General features: G+C 46.4%; 1 protein-coding gene across 2 annotated transcripts in view; it reads left to right on the top strand.

Annotated features, from left to right (window-relative positions):
- The window catches only part of gne (glucosamine (UDP-N-acetyl)-2-epimerase/N-acetylmannosamine kinase), a 68,627-nt gene that overhangs the window by 26,728 nt on the left and 27,950 nt on the right, over positions 1-13,949 (top strand). For both annotated transcript variants that reach the window (XM_068047354.1, XM_068047364.1), the window contains one exon: positions 13,012-13,224. In XM_068047354.1, coding sequence (XP_067903455.1) covers positions 13,012-13,224 — 213 coding nt within the window. The remainder of the gene's footprint in view (positions 1-13,011; positions 13,225-13,949) is intronic.

Genomic DNA, 13,949 nt, shown 5'->3' with positions numbered 1-13,949 from the left:
CTCCATAGTGAACGCAGATGAAATGTAATCATTTAAAACCTCACCTACGTCCTCCGGCTCCACACACACAATGCTACTTTGCCCCCTAATGGGCCCTACTCTTTCCCTGGTTATCCTCTTGCTCTTAATATACTTATAAAACACCTTGGGATTTTACTTTATCTTGCCTGCTTTTTTTTTCATGTCCCCTCTTCGCTCTCCTAATTACTTTTTTAAGTACTCCCCCTTTCTATACTCCTCTAGGGCCTCTGCTGTTTTCAGCCCTCTGAATCTGCCATAAGCCTCCTTTTTTTTCTTTATCCAATCCTCTATATCCCTTGACATCCAGGGTTCCCTGGACTTGTTGGTCCTACCCTTCACCTTTACGGGAACATGTTGGCCCTATTTCCTTTTTGAATGACTCCCACTGATCTGATGTAGACTTTCCTACAGGAAGCTGCTCCCAGTCCACTTTGGCCAGATCCTGTTTTGAGCCTATGACTTAGGTAAAATAACAGCTCTAACATGAAGTCTAAAAGATGAAATTAAAGCATACACTGGCTCTGCCTAGAACTAGAGAAATACAAGCAGTCTTAGTTATTTCAATGCAAAGTTGCTAAACTTGTAGGTCGCAGCAAGTTAGGCAGCATTGGGGCTTGCCAGTTGCAAATAAAGTTTAATGCAAATGGACAGTCCTGCATATTGGACTGTCGGGTGCGCATGACAGATGTCAGGTTGATAATACAAGTGAGAACCAGGCTAAATGTAGAAAGTTCAGAGGGGAAGTGAAAAAAGAAATAAGAGCAGCAAAGAGAGTATGAGAAGAGACTGGCAGCCAACATAAAAGGAAATGCAAAAGTCTTCTATAGGCTTATAAATAGTAAAAAGGTGGTAAAAGGAGGAGTAGGGCTGATTAGGGACCTAAAAGAGGATTTACACATGGAGGCAGAGGACATGGCTATGCTATTAAGTGATTGCTTTGCATCTGTCTTTCATGGGATGTGGGCTTTGCTGACAAAGCCAGCATTTGTTGCCCATCCCTAATTGTCCTTGACAACTGACTGGCTTGCTATACCATTTCAGAGGGCAGTTCAGAGTTAACCACATTGCTGTGGCATTGAAGTCACATGTAGGCCAGACCAGGTAAGGACAGCAGATTTCCTTCCCTAAAAGACATTAGTGAACCAGATGGGTTTTTATGACCATTATTGAGCACTAGCTTTCAATTCCAGATTTTTATTAATTAATTGAATTTATTAATTGACTTTAAATTCCACCAGCTGGCATGGTGGCATTTAAACCCATCTCCAGGGTATTAGCCTGGGCCTCTGGATTACTAGTGTAGTGACATTACCACTACGTCATCGCCTCCCCCAGAACATGCTGCCGAAGTAGTAGTGAAAAATTGATAAAGAGGAGGTATTAGGCTGGCTGTATTTAATGTTGATAAGTCACCAGGATAGGTTCAGATGCATCTGAGGATTCTGATGGAGGTAAGGGTAGAAATTGCAGAGGCATTGGCCGTAATCTTCCAATCCTGCTTAGATAAAGGGGTGGTGCCAAAGGACTGGAGAATTGAAAATGTTACATCCTTGTTCAAAAATTGGTGTAAGGATAAACCCAGCAACTACAGTCCGGTCAGTTTAACCTCGGTGGCGGGAAAGCTTTTAGACACGATAATGCGGGACAAAATTAAGTCACTTGGACAAATGTGATTAATTAAGGAAAGCCAACAAGGATTTGTTGAGGACAAATTGTGTTTAACTAATTTGATTGAGTTTTTTGATGAGGTAACAGAGAGGATTGATGAGGGTAATGGGGTTGATGCAGTGTGTATGGACTTTCAAAAGGCATTTGATAAAGTGCCACATAACTGGCTTGTCAGCAGAGTTGAAACCCATGAAATAATATGGGCAGTGGCAGCATGGAGACGACATTGGCTGAGTGACAGGAAACCGAGTAGTGAACAGTGTTTTTCCAACTGGAGGGCAGTATATAGTGATGTTCCCCAGGGTTCAGTACTAGGACCACTACTTTTCTTGATCTTTATTAGTGACCTGGACTTGGGTGTGCAGGGCACAATTTCAAAATTTGCAGATGACACAAAACTTGGAAGTGTTGTGAACTGTGGAGAATATTGATGGACTTCAAGAGGACATAGACAGGCCGATGGAATGGGCGGACACATGGCAGATGAAATTTAATGCAGAGAAGTATGAAGTACATTTTGGTTGGAAAATCGAGTAGAGACTTAAGGAGGGACAAGAGTGGCAGCTCAACGTTCCTGGTTGCAGGGTTTTCAGACGCGATGGGGAGGGGGTAAGAAAGGGGGAGTGGCAATTTTGGACAAGGAAACTATTACAGCTGTGAGGAGGGATGATATGTTGAAAAGTTCATTAAATAATGCCATATGGATTGAGCTAAGGAACAAAAAAGGGGCAATCACACTGCTTGGGAGTGTACTGTAGACCCCCAAACAGTCAGAGGGAGATAGAAGAACAGATATGTAGGCAAATCTCTTGAGAAGTGCAAGAACAATAGGGCAGTAATAGGGGATTTTAATTACCCCAATATTAACTGGGATAGTTTTAGTGTGAAAGGAATGGAGGGAGCAGAATTCTTGAGATGTATTCAGGAGAACTTTTTTGCCCAGTATGTAGCAAGTCCAACGAGAGAGGGTGCAGTTTTAGACTTAGTTTTAGGAAATGAAGATGGGCAGGTGGAAGGAGTGGCAGTGGGAGAGCATTTTGGTGATAGTGATCATAATTCAGTCAGTTTTAACATAATTGTGGAAAAAGACAGAGATAGAACAGGAGTTAGAGTTCTCAATTGGGGCAAGGCCAATTTTACTAAACTGAGGAGTGATTTAGCGAAAGTGAACTGGAAACAGCTACTTGAAGGTAAATCAGTGTTCGAACAGTGGGAGGCATTCAAAGGGGAGATTCAAGGGGTTCAGAGTAAACATGTTCCCACAAAGAAAAAGGTGAGGCGGCCAAATCTAGAGGCCCATGGTTGTTAAGGAGCTTACAGGGTAAGATATGGCAGAAAAGGAAAGTTTATGTCCAGCACACACAACTCTACTACAGAAAGCAGAGAGAAGTATAGAAAATGGAGGGGTGAAATCAAAAAGGAAATTAGGAAAGCAAAGAGAGGAGAGGGCATGAAAGAATATTGGCAAGCAAAATCAAGGTGAACCCAAAGATGTCTTATCAATACATTAAGAGTAACAGGATAACTAAGGAGAGAGTAGGGCCCATAAAAGACCAAAAAGGTAACCTATGTGTAGGAGCAGAAGATATTGATATGATTCTTAATTAATACTTTGCATCTGTCTTCACAAAAGAGGAGGGCGATGCAGATATTGTAGTTAAGGAAGAAGAGTGGGAAGTATTGGATGTGATAGACATAGGGAGAGAGGAAGTATTAATGGGATTAGCATTCTTGAAAGTTGATAAATCACCAGGGCCAGATGAAATGTATCCTGGGCTGTTAAAAGAAGTAAGAGAGGAAATAGCAGAGGGACTGACCATCATTTTCCTGTCCTCAATGGATATGGGTGTGGTGCTGGAGGATTGGAGAATTGCTAACGTTGTACCTCTGTTTAAAAAGGGAGCAAAGGATAGACCAAATAATTACAGGCCAGTCAGAGAACCTCAGTAGTGGGCAAATTATTGGAATCTATTCTGAGAGACAGGATAAACTGTCACTTAGAAAGGCACAGGTTAATCAAGGATAGTCAGCATGGATTTGTGAAGGGAAGATCTTGTTTGACCAACTTGGTCAAATTTTTTGAAGAAGTAACAAGATAGATGAGGGTAGTGCAGTTGATGTCTACGTGGATTTTAGCAAGGCTTTTGACAAGGTCCCACATGGCGGACTAGTTAAAAAAAAATACAACCCCATGGGATCCAGGGAAATGCAGAAAGGTGGATACAAAATTGGCTCAGTGGCAGGAAACAAGCGTAATTGTTGACAGCTGTTTTAGCGACTGGAGGGCTGTTTCCAGTGGTGTTCCACAGGGCTCAGTACTGGGTCCCTCTGCTTTTTGTGGTTTATATTAACAATTTGTTGATGTAGGGGGCATGATCAAGAAGCCTGCAGACGACACAAAGATTGGCCGTGTGGTAGATAGCAAGGAGGATAACTAGGCTGCAGGAAGATATTGATGGTCTGGTCAGATGGACAGAAAAGTGGCAAATGGAATTCAACTTGGAGAAGTGTGAGGTGATGCATTTGGGGAGGACAAACAAGGCAAAGGAATACACGATTAATGGGGAAATATTGAGAAGTGAGGGACCTTGGAGTTAATGTCCACAGATCCCTGAAGGTAGCAGGACAGGTCGTCAAGGTGGTTAAGAAAACAGGTGGAATCCTTTCCTTTGTTAGCCGAGGTATAGAATATTAGAGCAGGGAGGTTATGTTGGAACTGTATAACTCATTGGTTAGGTCACAACTTGAATACTGTGTGCAGCTCTGGTCACCTCATTACAGAAAGGATGTAATAAAGGAGGGTACAGAGGAAATTTACGAGGATGTTGCCAGGGCTGGAAAAATGCAGCTATGAGGAAAGATTGGATAGGCTGGGGTTGTTCTCCTTGGAACAGAGAAGGCTGAGGGGAGATCTGATTGAAATGTACAAAATTTTGAGGTGCCTGAATAGAGTGAAGGTGAAGGGTCTGTTCACCTTAGCAGGGAGGTCAGTGACGAGGGGGCATAGATTTGAAGTGATTGGTAGAAAATTTAGAGGAGAGATGAGAAAAAACTTTTCAACCAAGAGGGTGGTGGGGGTCTGGATCTCTACCTGAAAGGGTAGTTGAGGCAGAGAACCTCAACTCATTCAAAAGGAGTCTGGATATGCACCTCAAGTGCCGTAAGCTGCAAGGCTATGGACCCAAATGCTGGGAAGTGGAATTAGAATAGGTGGATCATTTTTCAGCCAGCACAGACACGATAGGCCAAGTGGCCTCTTTCTGTGCCTTAAACTTTCTATGATTCTATAACATAAAGGGTACAATTTTATAGGGGGTGCAGGAGTAGAGGGATCTGGTGGTAAATGTGCACAAATCATTTAAAGAGGCAGGGTGGGTTGAGAGACCATACAGCATCCTGTTATTTATAAAGAAAAAGAGTCTTGTGTTTATATCGCACTTTTCAGACCATCAGACACCTCAAAGCACTTTATAGCCAATGAAGTACTTCTGAAATAAAAGCAAAATACTGCGGATGCTGGAAATCTGAAACAAAAACAAGAAATGCTGGATTCACTCAGCAGGTCTGGCAGCATCTGTGGAAAGAGAAGCAGAGTTAACGTTTCGGGTCAGTGACCCTTCTTCGGAACTGACAAATATTAGAAAAGTCACAGATTATAAACAAGTGAGGTGGGGGTTGGGCAAGAGATAACAAAGGAGAAGGTGCAGATTGGACCAGGCCACATAGCTGACCAAAAGGTCACGGAGCAAAGGCAAACAATATGTTAATGGTGTGTTGAAAGACAAAGCATTAGTACAGAATAGGTGTGAATATACTGAATATTGAACATCAGCAAGTGCAAACCTGAAGAAAAACAACCTGAAAAAAACAGTGGGTAAGCAAACTGAACAAACTAAGATGAAATGAAATAAATGCAAAAAAAGATTGTAAAAAATGTAAAAAGGAATGCAAAAAAAAGGGAAGAAAAAATAACTAAAAATGACTAAAAATGAAAGTAAAGTGGGGGGCTGTCATGCTCTGAAATTATTGAACTCAATGTTCAGTCCGGCAGGCTGTAGTGTGCCTAATCGGTAGATGAGATGCTGTTCCTCGAGCTTGCGTTGATGTTCACTGGAACACTGCAGCAATCCCAGGACAGAGATGTGAGCATGAGAGCAGGGGGGAGTGTTGAAATGACAAGCAACCGGAAGCTCAGGGTCCTGCTTGCGGACTGAGCGGAGATGTTCCGCAAAGCGGTCACCCAGTCTGCACTTGGTCTCCCCAATGTAGAGGAGACCACACTGTGAGCAGCGAATACAGTATACTACATTGAAAGAAGTACAAGTAAATCGCTGCTTCACCTGAAAGGAGTGTTTGGGGCCTGGGATAGTGAGGAGAGAGGAGGTAAATGGGCAGGTATTACACCTCCTGCAATTGCAAGGGAAGGTGCCCTGGGACGGGGACAAGGTGGTGGGGGTAATGGAGGAGTGGACCAGGGTGTCGCGGAGGGAACGATCCCTTCGGAATGCTGACAGGGGAAGGGAGGGGAAGATGCGACTGGTAGTGGCATCACGCTGGAGGAGGCGAAAATGGCAGAGGATGATCCTTTGGATACGGAGGCTGGTGGGGTGAAAAGTGAGGACAAGGGGTACTTCTGAAGTGTAGTCACTGCTGTCATGTAGGAAATGCAGCAGCCAATTTGTGCATAGCAAGCTCCCACAAACATCAATGTGATAATGACCAGATAATGTCTCTTATTTGTGATGTTGTTTGAGGGATAAATATTGTCCAGGACACCGGGGAGAACTCCCCTGCTCTTCAGAATTGTGCTGTGGGACCTTTTACGTCCATCTGAGCAGGTAGATGGGGCCTCGATTTAACGTCTCATCTAAAAGACAGCACCTTCAACAGTGCAGCACTCCCTCAGTACTACACTGGAGTGTCAGCCTTGATTTTTGTGCTCGAGCCCTGGAATGAGTCTCAGTTGAGAGTACTGCCAACTGAGCCACAGTTGACAATCTAAAAATAAATAGAGGCATAGAGTATAAAAGCAAGAAAGTTGTGGTGAACCTTTATAAAACATTGGTTCAGCCTCACCTGGAATAGTGTCCCCAGTTCTGGGCACCACACTTCAGGAAGGATCTGAAGGCATTAGAGAAGGCGCAGAAAAGATTCACAAGAATGGTTCCAGGGATGAGGGTCTTCAGTTTACGTGGATAGATTAGAGACGCTGGGGCTATACCCTTTAGAAGAGAAGGTTGAGGAGATTTGTTAGAAGTGTTGAAAATCATGATGGTCTGGACAGAGTAGTTAGGGAGAAACTGTTCCCATTGGCTGTAGCGTCGTGAACCGGAGGGCACTGATTTAAGATGATTGACTGAAGACGCAATGGCGGTATGTGGAAAAATTATTTTGCTCGGCAAGTGGTTAGAATCTGGAATGCACTGCCTGAGTGTGTTGTGGAGGCAGATTCAATTGTGGCTTTCAAAAGGGAATTGGATAATTGAAGAGTAAAAATTTGCACACCTAAGGGGAAAAGATGGGGGACTAAGTGAGTTACTGTTGCAGAGAGCTGGCATGGTCACAATGGGCCAAATGGTCTCCTGTGCTGTTAGCATTCTGTGATTCTAAGTTGAAAGGGACTTGGAATATTAGTTGACATGCTATTTATTTCCCTCCCCCCCCCCCCCCCCCCCCTCTAATGTGTACAAATGTCCTTTGATCCAGGACTAGAAATGCCTATCACCATGCAGCAGGTCAATTCCAAAGATCAGATGTTTCACTCAGTTCACCCTTCCATATTGGCTAACTAACAGGAAACAGAGTCGGGATGAATGGAGCATTTTCAGGTTGGCAAGCCGTAACTAGTGGAGTGCCACAAGGATCAATTCGGTCCTGGCTTCCTCCTTCGTGTTCAGGGACTTCTTTCCCTGTTGGAGCACTGAAGAAGAATGTTAGTTGCTGCAATAGAGCAAAAACAATGTTTAATCGCCTTGCATGGATGCTGCTTTGTCAGGGGTCAATGACATGCATGTCATTGGAGATATCTTGAGCCACCGAGCGAGGGTCGGTAGTGCTAGGCTCACTTCCCAAGACGAAGGAGATGCAGCCTCCACCCATTGCCAACAACATGGTGGCCTCTCTTTCCCAAGTATCCGCGCCCTTGCACTAGACATTTGCTGTCTTCAAATAAATGGGGTACTCACCCTTGCAGAGCAGTGAAGGTCACTGACGCATTTGTGGCACTGCAGCCAGGGTGTCCAGAAGACCCCACGGCTACTGAGCTCTGCTGTGACCTCCATCCAGGCATGGTTAGGCAGGGAAATCGTCGTTTCCTCCTCCTCCTGTCCCTGTGGAAGAGGACCTCCCATCTTGCCTGAATATCCTGGGGATCATCACTGAACCATCGAGCCACATAGGATCGTGCTTCTGCCATGCCTACAAGCACGTTTTCAGCAGATTCCTTCAGTGGAGAGGGTGGTGGCTGGCAGGTCAGAGGGTCTCTTGGTGCTTGGGGGCTGGCAAGTCAGAGGGTCTCCGTGCCCTGGGGCTGGCAGGTCAGAGGGTCTCCGTGCCCTGGGGCTGGCAGGTCATGGGGTCTCTTGCTGCTCGGGGGCTGGCAGGTCACAGGGTCTTGCTGCTCGGGGGCTGGCAGGTCACAGGGTCTTGCTGCTCGGGGGCTGGCAGGTCACAGGGTCTTGGTGCTCTGGGGCTGGCAGGTCACAGGGTCTTGGTGCTCTGGGGCTGGCAGGTCACAGGGTCTTGGTGCTCTGGGGCTGGCAGGTCACAGGGTCTCGGTGCCCTGGGGATGGCAGGTCACAGGGTCTCTGTGCCCTGGGCTGGCAGGTCACAGGGTCTCGGTGCTCTGGGGCTGGCAGGTCACAGGGTCGGTGCCCTGGGCTGGCAGGTCACAGGGTCTCAGTGCCCTGGGGCTGGCAGGTCACAGGGTCTCGGTGCCCTGGGGCTGGCAGGTCACAGGGTCTCGGTGCCCTGGGGCTGGCAGGTCACAGGGTCTCGGTGCCCTGGGGCTGGCAGGTCACAGGGTCTCGGTGCCCTAGGGCTGGCAGGTCACAGGGTCTTGGTGCCCTGGGGCTGGCAGGTCACAGGGTCTTGGTGCCCTGGGGCTGGCAGGTCACAGGGTCTTGGTGCCCTGGGGCTGGCAGGTCACAGGGTCTCGGTGCCCTGGGGCTGGCAGGTCACAGGGTCTCGGTGCCCTAGGGCTGGCAGGTCACAGGGTCTTGGTGCCCTGGGGCTGGCAGGTCACAGGGTCTTGGTGCCCTGGGGCTGGCAGGTCACAGGGTCTTGGTGCCCTGGGGCTGGCAGGTCACAGGGTCTTGGTGCCCTGGGGCTGGCAGGTCACAGGGTCTTGGTGCCCTGGGGCTGGCAGGTCACAGGGTCTTGGTGCCCTGGGGCTGGCAGGTCACAGGGTCGGTGCCCTGGGGCTGGCAGGTCACAGGGTCGGTGCCCTGGGGCTGGCAGGTCACAGGGTCTCGGTGCTCTGGGGCTGGCAGGTCACAGGGTCTCGGTGCTCTGGGACTGTTTGGTCACAGGGTCTCGGTGCTCTGGGACTGTTTGGTCACAGGGTCTCGGTGCTCTGGGACTGTTTGGTCACAGGGTCTCGGTGCTCTGGGACTGTTTGGTCACAGGGTCTCGGTGCTCTGGGACTGTTTGGTCACAGGGTCTCGGTGCTCTGGGACTGTTTGGTCACAGGGTCTCGGTGCTCTGGGACTGTTTGGTCACAGGGTCTCGGTGCTCTGGGACTGTTTGGTCACAGGGTCTCGGTGCTCTGGGACTGTTTGGTCACAGGGTCTCGGTGCTCTGGGACTGTTTGGTCACAGGGTCTCGGTGCTCTGGGACTGTTTGGTCACAGGGTCTCGGTGCTCTGGGACTGTTTGGTCACAGGGTCTCGGTGCTCTGGGACTGTTTGGTCACAGGGTCTCGGTGCTCTGGGACTGTTTGGTCACAGGGTCTCGGTGCTCTGGGACTGTTTGGTCACAGGGTCTCGGTGCTCTGGGACTGTTTGGTCACAGGGTCTCGGTGCTCTGGGACTGTTTGGTCACAGGGTCTCGGTGCTCTGGGACTGTTTGGTCACAGGGTCTCGGTGCTCTGGGACTGTTTGGTCACAGGGTCTCGGTGCTCTGGGACTGTTTGGTCACAGGGTCTCGGTGCTCTGGGACTGTTTGGTCACAGGGTCTCGGTGCTCTGGGACTGTTTGGTCACAGGGTCTCGGTGCTCTGGGACTGTTTGGTCACAGGGTCTCGGTGCCCTAGGGCTGGCAGGTCACAGGGTCTCAGTGCTTTGGGACTGTTTGGTCACAGGGTCTCGGTGCCATCAATTTCTTCTTTGGGTGATGATGCAGCCTGTAGCCGGCGATCCCACCTGCCGACCGTTAATTGGACAGCTGGTGCAAAATTGCCATGGGAACGGGAGTAGGAGCAGAAGGCCGTCGCCACCAACTTCCATATCTGCTTTAATAAAAGCAAATTACTGCAGATGCTGGAAATCTGAAACAAAACAAAAAGTGCTGGAAATACTCAGGTCTGGCAGCATCTGTGGAAAGAGAAGCAAAGTTAACATTTCAGGTCTGTGACCTTTCATCAGAACTGGTTAAGGTTAGAAAAGAATTAGGTTTTAAGCAAGGGGAGGGGAGTAGGGGAGAAAACAAAGGGGAAGGTGTTTGATAGGGCAGAGAATGATTAAATAATGAAGCTGTCCTGGGACAAAGGCAAAACGTGTGCCTATGCTTGTGGTGAAAGACAAAGCATTAGTCCAGCAAGAGTTCACTGCTTGGGGTCACGCTTTTGGACTGAGCGGAGGTGTTCAGCAAAGCGGTCACCCAATCTACGTTTGGTCTCGCCAATGAAGAGGAAACCACATTGTGAGCAACAAATACAGTATACTAAATTGAAAGAAGTACAAGTAAATCGCTGCTTCACCTGAAAAGTGTTTGGGGCCTTAGAGAGGAGGCAAAAGGGCAGGTATTTCCACTCAGTCTGAAAACATGACCCCGAGCGTCCGGTCGCTGGCCATTTCAACACACCACCCTGCTCTCATGCCCGCATTTGTGTCTTTGGCCTGCTCCAATGTTCCAGTAAACATCAATGCAAGCTCAAGGAGCAGCACCTGATCTTTCGATTAGGCACTCTACAGCCTTACAGACTGAACATTGAGTTCAATAACTTCAGAGCATGACTGGCCTTTTTAAATTTATTTTTTAACCATGTGCCTGCTTTTCATGCAGTCAGTGCTACTCATTATTCTGCTATTCACACTCTCTCTGGACTAATGCTTTGTCTTTCACCACAAGCATTAACACACACTTTGCCTTTGTCCCAGTACAACTTGGTTGTTTAATCTCTCTCTGCCCTATCAAACACCTTCCCCTTTGTTCTCTCCCCCACCCCTCTCCTCTTCACTTGCTTTAAACCTAATTCTTTTCTAACCTTAGCCAGTTCTGATGAAAGGTCACAGACCTGAAACATTAACTTTGCTTCTGTCTCCACATCTGCCTTCCCTTTCCCTTCATCTCCGGTAAAAGAGTCTGCAAAGGAATATAGATAAGTGAGTGGGCAAAAATTTGTCAAATGGAGTACAGTGTGGGAAAATGTGAGGTCCACTTTGGCAGTAAGAATAGAAAAGCAGAATATTATTTAAATGGAGAGAGTCTGCAAAAAGCTGTGGTACAGAGGGGTCTGGGTGTCCTTGTACATGAATCACAAAAAGTTTGCATGCAGGTACAGCAAGTAATTAGGAAGGCAAATGGAATGTTGGCCTTTATTGCAAGGGTGGATGGAGTATAAAAGTAGGGAAGTCTTGCTACAACTGTACAGGGTATTGGTGAGACCACACCTAGAGTACTGTGAACAGTTTGGCCTCCTTACTTAAGGAGGGATATACTTGCATTGGAAGCAGTTTAGAGAAGGTTCACTAGGCTGATTCCTGGGATGAAGGGATTCTCTTATGAGGAGAGGTTGGGCATATACTCATTGGAGTTTAGAAGAATGAGAGGTGATCTTATTGAAGTGTATAAGATTCTGAGGGGGCTTGACAGGGTAGATGCTGAGAGGATGTTTCCCCTCATGGGGGAATCTAGAACTGGGGGGGCACAGTCAAAAATTAGGAGTCTCCTATTTAAGACAGAGATGAAGAGGAATTTTTTCTTTCTGAGATCCGTTAATCTTTGGAATTCTCTTCCCCAGAGAGCAGGGGAGGCTGGGTTATTGAATATATTCAAGCTAAGTTAGATTTTTGATCTATAAGGGAGTCGAGGGTTATGGGGGACAGGCAGGAAGGTGGAGTTAAGACCACAATCAGATCAGTCAGGATGTTATTGAATGGCGCAGCAGGCTTGAGGCGTCGAATAGCCGACTCCAGCTCCTATTTCTTATGTTATTTCCTTATGTCCAATAAGTAAAAATTTGTGAAATGCTGTTTTAAAATGTTGAAGGAACCTCTGTTTCCATTGCATCTCTGGATTGCATTGCATCCAACATATTCATTGCTGTCCGAAGAATTTTTTAAAAATTAAAATAAAATTGAGCCCCACATCTGAAATACATAAGAATTTCAGTTAATCCTGTAATATCAGTCATTGTATTCAGCACTAACAGCTTACCTTTCTGTGGTATGTACTGACATTATTTCTGAGCACTTTAGAGGATAGTGAGTGGGGGGTGGGGTGGGCAAAGAAACAGGATCCAGAGCGGCCAAAAGCACAAAGAGGGTCTTAAGGATATTGTTCGAGGAAGAAAGAGAGGTAATATGGCAGAGATGCCAAGGGAAAGAATTCCAGAGGGAGGGGACAAGGTGGCTATAGGAACGGCCTCTGGATGGAGTGGAGGGGTTTGCGGAACAAGTAAAAGTCCAGCTTATTCTTGCAGCTGCCACCCCACCCCATATCCCAAACAACTGCAACATTAGAACTGTAAACATATGTTCGTTTAGGTTCCGGTTTTAAATCTACCTGCACAACGAGAAGAGAAGTGTATTTGTGATCACTTTGTCTAACTGCTTGTTAATCCAGTTATGTGGAAGACTGAATAACGTACTTACTTGCAGATTTTTTTTTTGCATACATATTATATTCACCGCCTTTATTTTGGGACATGAATGCTCGCCTCCAAATCAGAATTTTAGTTTTTGTTAAGATATGTGTTCATTTTGAAACCTAAATATTATCTCTGAATACTTAACTTCATAACTTTCATTAAAGTACCAACTTTGCTTTCAGTAAACATACCTTAAGATCTCAATCTGTAAATTTGTTACCTGACTTTGCCTGTAATTTTTTAAATTTATTTTGATATCTATTACTGATGGATCAATTTTCGTTCACACTTGCAGGAAGTAAAGAAATGGTGCGAGTGATGAGAAAGAAAGGGATTGAACAAAATCCAAATTTCCGGGCAGTGAAGCATATCCCCTTTGAACAGTTTATCCAGATGGTTGCACATGCCGGCTTAATGATCGGTAACAGTAGCTGTGGGGTGCGGGAAGCAGGTGCATTTGGGACACCTGTCATCAACCTGGGAACACGGCAAACTGGAAGAGAAACAGGTAAACACTAGCACAGAACAACTCAAATCACTGGAGTGCGATGTGAATGTTTGTGCTCATTGAAGAACCTTTGCACTGGGAAACAGAGCAAGAATGAACATGCATGTGGGTAGCATTTTAATGTACAGAGCAGGCAGACGGACCCTCACTTTAACTTCTCACTCAGCACTGATATGCTCACGCTGTCCTTGAATGGAGTTTGAATCCGCATCCTTCTGACTCAGACCAAAGTGCTACCAACAGGTACTAGTATAATTTAGGTGCCGAGCACTGCCAGATCAGGTATAGTATAGACAAATATACAGTCAGGCACATTCTGCTCAGCTCTGTGCAACACTAGTGAGACATTTACCCAGTTCAGTAACCAGTGTCTTCTGTCACTACAGATTTGGTTGAGCAGAATCTCATGCAATGGCACAGAGTCAGCTTCAAACAAAACTCAAGTAGGTGACAGAAGCTCAAGGGGGCAATCCATTTCAGTCAGGCCCAGAATTTCCCCACAAACTGGTGATAGCTGCTAAATCTAGGAAAGCTTTTCATCAAAGTGTTTAACTTCAAGATACATTGAACAGAATTCAACTTGCTGTTTGCAGCTGCAAGTCTGAACTAGTCCCTCTGGAACTTTTCTTAGCAGTCCTTTCAGTTAACATTTACTGAATAAAGTTCAGAGGTCTTTTGTTATTACTGGCTTTGCTCTTATGCAATTGAAAATGGGAAAAAGAAAT

The sequence above is a fragment of the Heterodontus francisci genome, chromosome 1 (assembly GCF_036365525.1).
Source record: "Heterodontus francisci isolate sHetFra1 chromosome 1, sHetFra1.hap1, whole genome shotgun sequence".
Taxonomy (NCBI): domain Eukaryota; kingdom Metazoa; phylum Chordata; class Chondrichthyes; order Heterodontiformes; family Heterodontidae; genus Heterodontus; species Heterodontus francisci.
This window is presented reverse-complemented; position numbering and strand designations above follow the sequence as displayed.